Source organism: Populus alba, chromosome 4 (assembly GCF_005239225.2).
Source record: "Populus alba chromosome 4, ASM523922v2, whole genome shotgun sequence".
Lineage (NCBI taxonomy): Eukaryota > Viridiplantae > Streptophyta > Magnoliopsida > Malpighiales > Salicaceae > Populus > Populus alba.
In genome coordinates this window covers 15424791-15432905 of record NC_133287.1, presented here as the reverse complement: position 1 = coordinate 15432905, position 8115 = coordinate 15424791, and the positions used below count along the sequence as shown (strand labels likewise).

The 8115-nt window shown below is 35.1% G+C and overlaps 1 protein-coding gene across 4 annotated transcripts; it reads left to right on the top strand.

Annotated features, from left to right (window-relative positions):
* The first annotated feature begins 332 nt into the window (after positions 1-332).
* LOC118050794 (uncharacterized) lies at positions 333-7659 on the top strand. 4 transcript variants are annotated; one of them, XM_035061264.2, is made up of 11 exons: positions 333-518; positions 1267-1445; positions 1932-2104; positions 4268-4689; positions 4765-4834; positions 5067-5413; positions 5602-6053; positions 6175-6331; positions 6440-6601; positions 6692-6780; positions 7200-7659. In XM_035061264.2, the coding sequence occupies exons 2-11, from the start codon at positions 1333-1335 to the stop codon at positions 7348-7350; spliced, it is 2136 nt and encodes a 711-aa protein (XP_034917155.1). In that variant the 5' UTR covers positions 333-518; positions 1267-1332; the 3' UTR covers positions 7351-7659. The 4 variants fall into 4 exon arrangements, with proteins under 4 accessions (XP_034917155.1, XP_034917154.1, XP_034917156.1 ...); XM_035061263.2 differs by having other exon boundaries at positions 335-518; positions 6172-6331; XM_035061265.2 differs by lacking the exons at positions 333-518; positions 1267-1445 and having other exon boundaries at positions 1988-2099; positions 6172-6331.
* The last annotated feature ends 456 nt before the right edge of the window (positions 7660-8115 follow it).

Sequence of the window (8115 nt, the reverse complement as noted above, 5' to 3'; positions counted from 1 at the left end):
CTAATTAGACAATTTATCATAGCTTTGAAATCTGTTTTGGCCTGTTGAGTCAACTTGGAATCGGGTTGATCAGGAGGTTAAACTGGACTAGATTAAAAAAAAAATAGAAGTAAAAAAAACCTTATACGATCTAGTAACCCGGTTAATCTGGCAAGACTTAGTTGTAATCTATTAATTTTTACTTTTTTTTACACTAAAATAATATTATTTTAATTAAAAAAAATTTAACCAAATAATCCGATTAAAATCTGAAATTCAGGTCTTGAACCAGACCGATCTAAAAACTACGTAATTTGTCCTATAATTTTGGTTCCCCCGAAGACCGGACTCGGGACAACATGAGCAACATTCGAAAAAAGAACGTGCCAAGTTTCTTCTTTCTTTCGGTACCTTCGAAACCACGGGAAGAAACAATAAATAATCAATAAAAAGAGAATAACAGAGAGTCAAGAACCACCTCTCTCTCTCTCTCTCTCTCTCTCTCTGTTGATTTAAATTCCTCAAATTCAGTTCTCCCTGTAAGCTGCCTCTCTCTATCACTCTCTTTTTTGTTTTTTTTTTGTTTTTTTTTTTTCCTGTTTCTCTTCTTCTTCTTGACTGATTTTGCTCAAAATTTAGTGGCGGGAACCTGATTTTGGTGCATTGTTAGTTTTTTTGGTTGTGCAAATGGTTTTTTCCTGTTTTGTTCCGGGCAGTGAAATAAGAGAAAATAAATCATTTTATAGTTTTTAAATAGATATTGGCAAATGAGTTCTTTTTTTTATTCTTAAAAAAAATACTAAAGTGAAAGTGAAGGTGCACAAATTCTAGGGTTTCTTCTGTCTTAGTATGGTGGGTTCTATTTATTGCAAAACAAGCGTGATTGTAATGTTTTGGATCAATACGACAATTTTTTTTTTTTCCTGTTATGCATTTGTTAGAATTGAGTGACCTAATGTGCCCTCTCGTTTCTAGGGTTTCTATGTGAAAAAAACTTATTGTTTTGGACAGTTTAGTTATAATTGGACATGAAAGGAGCTTACTTTAAGGGGAATGTGTTAAAAAATGTTAACTTTTACTGTATCTTGAATTTATTTGATCTGGGTTTTCAATTTTTTGTATTATGAGAATGAAAAATGTGATTCAAAGAATGTATTGTGATTCAAAGAATGTACTTCAGTTTATTATCTTTAGCTCTTGATTGGTTAACAATCTTTCATGTTGCAATAATTTGACATTATTTTGTGTTATTGTGTGGGTGGTAGCTTATGGTGTGTTTTTGTGCAGTTACTGAAGTTTTGACATTGGGACATAGCGAGATTTTGTGGTTTCTGATCTGGGTGGGTTCCAACAATGCCATTATTAAAGAAAAAGCCGTTTACTTTGCTGGAACCTCCTAAGGATTTGGAGCCCAATGAGCTTGTATACCAAGTTCGGTTCACAAAAGAGATGTTCCGAGATTATGAGTATCCTTCTTTCAAAATTCTGGAAAGTTATTGTATGAAATTTTTAATTGGATTTGTATTATGAGTTATTTCATTTGTACCTAATAGGCCCTAGAAAACTCTGTTTAGTGGAGGTCTTCTTTGGGATATTGGATAATAGAATCCACATCTTTGTTATTTTAGTTTTCTTGCTTCTTTTCTGCAGCCAAATGGACACTGCTAGTAGTTTGTTTTCCTTAGTTTGGATTAGGGTATCCTTGAACAAGATAAAGGGTCAAAAGAGATATTCCAAGGTTATGAGTTTCTTTAGTTTGAATTCTTATGGCTGAATGAATTATTTCGATTTGGTAGGCTAACCCATTTTCTCTAATCTAGTATCTAGAAGAACTACTCGTTCTAATGGAAGCAAGAAAACTCTGTTTGGTGGAGGCCTTTTAGGTATTGGCATCTTTTATGATTTAAGACGTGTTGCCAGTTGGTTTTTTTTTTTTCCTTAGCTTGAATCAGAGTATATTTGAACCGGATAAACTTGTATCGCCAAAGATTTTGGACATGTAAAGTTAGTGGAAAAGGTAACTTGACTTATGAAGAGGCATTAGTTTCTGAAAAACATGCAGCTGAGAAGGTTCCAGAGATACCCAAAGAGCTCATGACCCCTGCACTGCGCACCATTCAGTTTAGTAAGAACTAACTATCTGATGTATTAATATGGATTTTTTTTATTTTTTTTTACTTCGATTGATCTGTTCTTTTGCCTCTTTGTCCTTTGTATCTGCTGCACAATAATTGATTAATTTGCTGATGCTCATACAATATGGATTTCTTTTGGACCTCCAAATGCTCCATGTTGAATATTTGGCACATGATTTACTTTACAATTATGCCTTTTCTTGATCTGTGTGAAAATGGATATATAGGTTGACATGTTTGACATAATGGAGACATAGATACGTGTTGATATGCATCAGCTGATATTCATATAATTTTCTTTATTTGTACAATTTTATGTTCAACAATGTTTTAGAATCCTATTTGCAGATTATATGTTTGAATCTTTTATGCTTGTTGAAAGTCTGTGTGACTTTCATATGTTGAAAGGCTAGTGTTGCAGACCCAAGGGAAAACGGTTGCAATTGCAATCCATGATGTAACATAATCCATTATTTCAAAGCTCTAGTTTGGCAGTTTACCTGCTTCAAAACTCTAAACCTTGCCAAAAGAATGTGGACACATTGGACAGCATGTCAGTAACATGATGTATAATTTTTTCTTATTTTAATTAATTTTCTGCAATGCCAACATTTCATATACCATTTAAGGTTCAATGCATAAACTTTTCTCTTCTCAAATAGTTCAACTTTTAAGGGAAAACTTGGGCATCTTGACTTGGAAAGAGCCCTTATTATCATGTCATGACATCTCAGAGGTCAAGAAGGGTTAGATGGTGATTCTTCTCATTACAATGCGAGGGTGGATGCTGGTGCTGGAGACTTTTAAGTATTCATACTAGTTTTGAAAATACCTTAAATTTCACATATCTGATAGCACAATGCAGCATTGTTGGCACATTTTATTTTTGCATGTTGCAAAGCAGGCCTCCAAGTTGCATATAGTAGCCTGCATAGCAGGTATCTTTACTAGATTTATGGAGATGAGGTTTAGGCATATTTTAACTCATCTCCTCGAATGTACAAGTGGATTGGGTCAATATGTAGGTTGCCTTTAGTAGCGTGTAATTGAATAAGCCAATAGCTACATTGATCAGAGTACTTGAGGAAGTTGACAATTTTGGTCTTCATTTGCTATATTTGTCCATCTGAACCCAAATGGTGTGACCTGAAATTTGATGTTTTCAAATTGTTGTTGCAGTATCCTGGGATATTTAAAGTTGTAGCCTTCATATTCTTGAATGATTATGACCGATCCAGTCCTACTAATTTATCCCATATTCCTGAACTGGGAATTGCTGATGCCTGAACTTGCACTTCTCTTTTTGAATGCTCTCTACTCCACTTTTCACGGAGTAGAGTAAGAGCTAGTCAATGTGGAACATATTATTCTAACTGATGGTACACTGTTGGCATGGATTAAGTCTTCTCCTAAACAAGCTATTCCACACTGAATTGCAAGACTAGTCATAGAGCGTCTTAAAAGATCATCCATCATCATAGTTGATACTATGCTAGTATTTTCATAATGTTACTTGATATAATGTGACAGTAACCTTTGATTCCATTACATCATTCCCTTGGTGCATATAACATGTGTTTGCAGATGATGATACTTATTTGATATTCTTTACTGTTGCCAATGAACTAACCTCTTTGCTCAAGTCATCAAATTGCTAGAAGTAAAAAAATACACATTATAGAAAGCATGCTGCTCGCTCCATGGCCTGCCCAACCCCTTTTAAATGAAATAAGGAAATAGTTGTCTGCATAAAGTTCATTCTATGAATGCTTGGCTAAGGATAAGCTTTTTGGTGAGATATGCAATTACTAATCTGTTTTCATATGCACTTATATCATTGTACTGTACACATCAACAAACTTAGAATTCTTATATGAGTTATTGTTACTCTCAATTATAATCTTGTTCCTTCCTTTCAAAGTAGGTGGTTTGTCACTTTTCAATCTATTGGCGCAATAAAACAAATTTGAAATGGAAGTTTTTCATTGAATATGATCTGAATTGCATGTAAGAGAAAATCAAAAAGTGGTATGCATGCTTATTGTTTATTGTAAATCCAAATATTGGCTTTGGGCCTCTCTGAATGCCTGTTCAGCTTTTACTTTTATCCACATAATCTATGTTTCTGTATTCACGGGCCAATTGTTTCTCAGGTATGCTTTCATTAAAAGATCTTGCACACACGATTGCAGCAAAGTTGCAGGAACATCTGTTTGTAGGGGCAGAATTGCATGGAAAGAGAAAGAAAGGTGATCTCTGCCCTTGCAAGATATTAAAGGTTTTGGAGGACATTACTGTTAAAACAAAATATGAGGTAGCATGGCTTGATAGAAATAAAAAAGTTACAGAAACTGCAGTAGTGAACCGAGATGATCTGATATGGAAGAAATCCCCTTTCAGTAGGAACAGTTTGAAGCCTTTTATTCGGAAATCTACACGCCAAAGTTTTCCTTGGGTGCTTCACGATAAACTGGCAGAAAAATATCGAATATCAAGGGATCTACCGCAAGATCTAAAAGGCAAAGTGTTCATTCAGGATGGAGTAGTTTATAATAAAAGAAAGAAAGATGCAATGGTAAATATACTGTAACATTTGTTTGGTCTTTCGAGTTCATCACATATCATATTGGCTTATATGTATCATGTCCAGGAGGTAAAAGACTCTGGAAAACTTAAGAAGAAAAAAGTAGAAGCCGAGGAAGCTGAGGCCTCCAATAAAGGTAGGTTAAAAATATAGAAGCAACCTAATTCTTTTTTAAATTTAGCCTGACTTTTATTTATTCTACGATATGCTATTTATATTTTTTAAGCATTTTTTATATATATTTTTTCTCTTTTATAGAGGGTAGGAAACTTGAGCAGAAATCTTGCTGTTAAAATTCCCTTAAGGTCATGCATATCAAATAAATCCTCACTTGACCATTTCTCTTATTGCTGAATTTTAACTTGCAGAAGATAATCATCAAAAGGAAGAGCCTATCAAGTATCCAATTGATGATCTTTTGGTGCAGCCTGAAACAGATGATCCAGTCTTTACAGTCCGCCCTTTGCCTTCTAGGGACTTTAATGTTCCAATGGATGGTGTTGGGGATCTTCTAATGGTTTGGGATTTTTTATCCTCCTTTAGTAAGCTGTTGCACTTGTGGCCGTTCTCTCTTGAAGATTTTGAAAATGCCATTTGCTGTAAGGGTAGCAATGTGAATCTCATTGTAGAAACACATTCTTCTCTTATTCGGTTACTAAAAAGTGAGAAAGATGAATGTTTTTTAGCTGTTCAGAAAAGAACCCGGGCATTGAAGGTAAAGTGCAGCAATTCCCTTGCTATTCTGGAAATTAATTCTGTTTAAAACTGGATTTCCTCATTAGCTACAAAATTTTGTTTCTCCCTGCTCTTCTGTGGAGCTTCTCTGTACCATGCCTTCATTGTGCTAGCTGTTGATGACCTCTGTTTTTTGTGTTTTTTTTTTTTTTTCTTTTCTTCTAACAGATAACATTAACTAATTGGACAGACTATCTGTGTGATTTCTTAGAGATCATCAACATTGGTGATTTATCCACTCACATAACAACAATTAAGCGGGGGCACTATGGCCTTCTTGATGCTCAAGTCAAATTAGGAATCTTAAGAGAATTGGTTAATCAAGTCCTTGAAACAGATATCGCAAGGGAGAAGTTGGCTGGGTATGTTGAAGAGCGGCAGGTACTCTTATCAATGAAGAGGGGGGAAGCACTGGAGGAGGGCAGGAAAAAAAGAGAAGAAAAGGAATGGTTGAAGGCCAAGTCTGCTGATAATGGAGCAACGAATGGGCATGGTGTGGATAGCACAGGAAACAATCAACCTGTGTTGTCAAATGGGAATCACATTGGTCAGAACGGGCAGATTGCAAAAAACAAGGGAGAAGCCTTTTCAACCAGACCAAACCATGCATCAAACAACAGGTTGCAATTTTTTTCTTTTTTGCGTGTCAGTGCACAAGCTCACACACTTGTACATGGAAATGGACACAAGAATAATTGTAAACATGGCTAATGGTTATTACAATTTGGACCGTGACAGTAGGCATTTGGAGATTGAATCAAAGAAAACAGGCAAGAAGAAGAATATGGGTGTGGAAAGCCAAGCAGAAAAGAGGATAGATTTAACCAAAAAAGAAGCATTGCTACTGCTGAGGGATGAAAAAATTGCTGCATCAACATGGAGCATCAAAGAGCAAAGGGTTATTTATCTTTTACTGTCCTTGTCCCTTGTGTATGTCTGCATGTGTTTCTGCTTGCTTATATTGCCGTGCTCATTTTTTTTGGTTTGACATTGTATGATACCACAGAGAGCATATTTTGAACGTGAGCTAGAGAAACGAATCCTGCACACCAACCCTCTGGGTAAAGACCGAGATTATAATAGGTATTGGTGGTTCAAGCGTGATGGTAGGGTTTTTGTTGAGAGTTCCGACTCCAAGCTTTGGGGCTATTATTGTTGCAAGGAAGAGGTAGCGGCTCTGAATAACTTTTATCCATCCACTCTTCTTTTTGTTTCTTTTCTCTCATTTGAATGAATCAGACTAGACACTTTTGAACAGATTGATGCATTGATGGGCTCATTGAACCCCAAGGGAGAGAGAGAGAGGGCTCTTCAAAAGCAGGTGGAGAAATTCTATAGTAGAATTTGGTGAGTGATCGTTGAATCCGTTTAGAACAATCTTTGTTTTTATCTGGAAAATGGTCCCTAGTTAAAACCTATGATCACTCGTTATTGAATGGTCCAACAGTCCCTGCTGCAGCTCTTCAACTAATTGTCATAGAATATTAGCTGATATTTAGTCACTTGCATAAGAATGGTGCTGTATCCAATTTGCAACAGAACAAAAATAGCCTGCGACTTTTCTTTTCTTTTTGAATTCAAACCCTTGAATTACATGCCATGGAATGAAATAGCTTTTTAGACCCTTACTGCCAATGTTGTGTAAGGCTTAGGACTTTTTGTTCTTTAATGTTGAAGAAATTAGCTTGCTAACAGCACTGCCATGCAATTTTTTTTTTCTTCATTTGTGCCTAACCTATTAACTTTTTTTCAAATCCTATTACCAGCTTGGAACTTCAGAAAAGATCAAAAGATTTGGCTACCAAAATTGCATTGGAGGAAGCTGTGCATAGGAGATCTACACGTGTCCGTGCTCTACCAAGAGAGAATCTTGCTAATGCTTTTCTCAATTATGTTAACAGGTGGAAAGAAGACTGACACAGTTTTATTATTATATTCAAAGGCTCAATCTCTGGTCGAGTTTAGCTTAGGTCCTATACAAATATTTTAAGGTCGGAATGTGGGATGTGTGAGAATATGAGATTTTTACTTTGTCGGCAATTCATTATTTTGTTGGTCGAAATCTTGAGGTGATGAGTGAGGTAGGAGTAATGACAGGGACAGGGGCAGTGGCCATCAAGAGAACATGATGGGAGAGTATTTTTTTGTCCACTCCCTCTTAACATTTGACAATCTTGTATCGACAATAGCCTCAATTTTTATAAATGGCATGCTTTACCATTTTAAGATTGTTGTTTCTCTATTTATTGTTTTATGTTTTATATTTAAATATTTTTGTTATTTTCTCTGGGAGTTGTAGTGTATCTTTTTTTTTTTTTTTTTTTTTTGATAATTTACATTTTAGTGTCAAAAGCAAGTGGCCATTGACAACTTCTGAAAGTAGCGTACCAGAGAGCAACTAGTCTCAACAGCTTCATGCCATACATTTTATGATCTCAAATTTGTGCATGTAGAGTTTAGATTCCATTTATTTTTAAGATAAAGTTCTAAAATTTCTTTGGGTTTTTAGCTCTTTTTAATATGCATCCTAATATATTCTTGAACTTGTTTAGTTGATTTAAAATCTGAAAGTTTCTTTAATTTTTCATCTGAAAATCAAGTGTCATTTAGTAGACTTATCTCAAATGATCTGTTTAGAAAAACAAATTAAATGAACTATTTAATATTGTTTTACAAAAATTA

Excerpts from the sequence above, each read along its gene's own strand:
- LOC118050794 (XM_035061263.2), top strand. The coding sequence starts at position 1,333 with ATGCCATTATTAAAGAAAAAGCCGTTTACTTTGCTGGAACCTCCTAAG. Across the intron at positions 4,835-5,066 it reads AGCTGAGGCCTCCAATAAAG|AAGATAATCATCAAAAGGAA; the intron begins GTAGGTTAAAAA and ends TTTAACTTGCAG. Across the intron at positions 6,602-6,691 it reads ATTATTGTTGCAAGGAAGAG|ATTGATGCATTGATGGGCTC; the intron begins GTAGCGGCTCTG and ends ACTTTTGAACAG.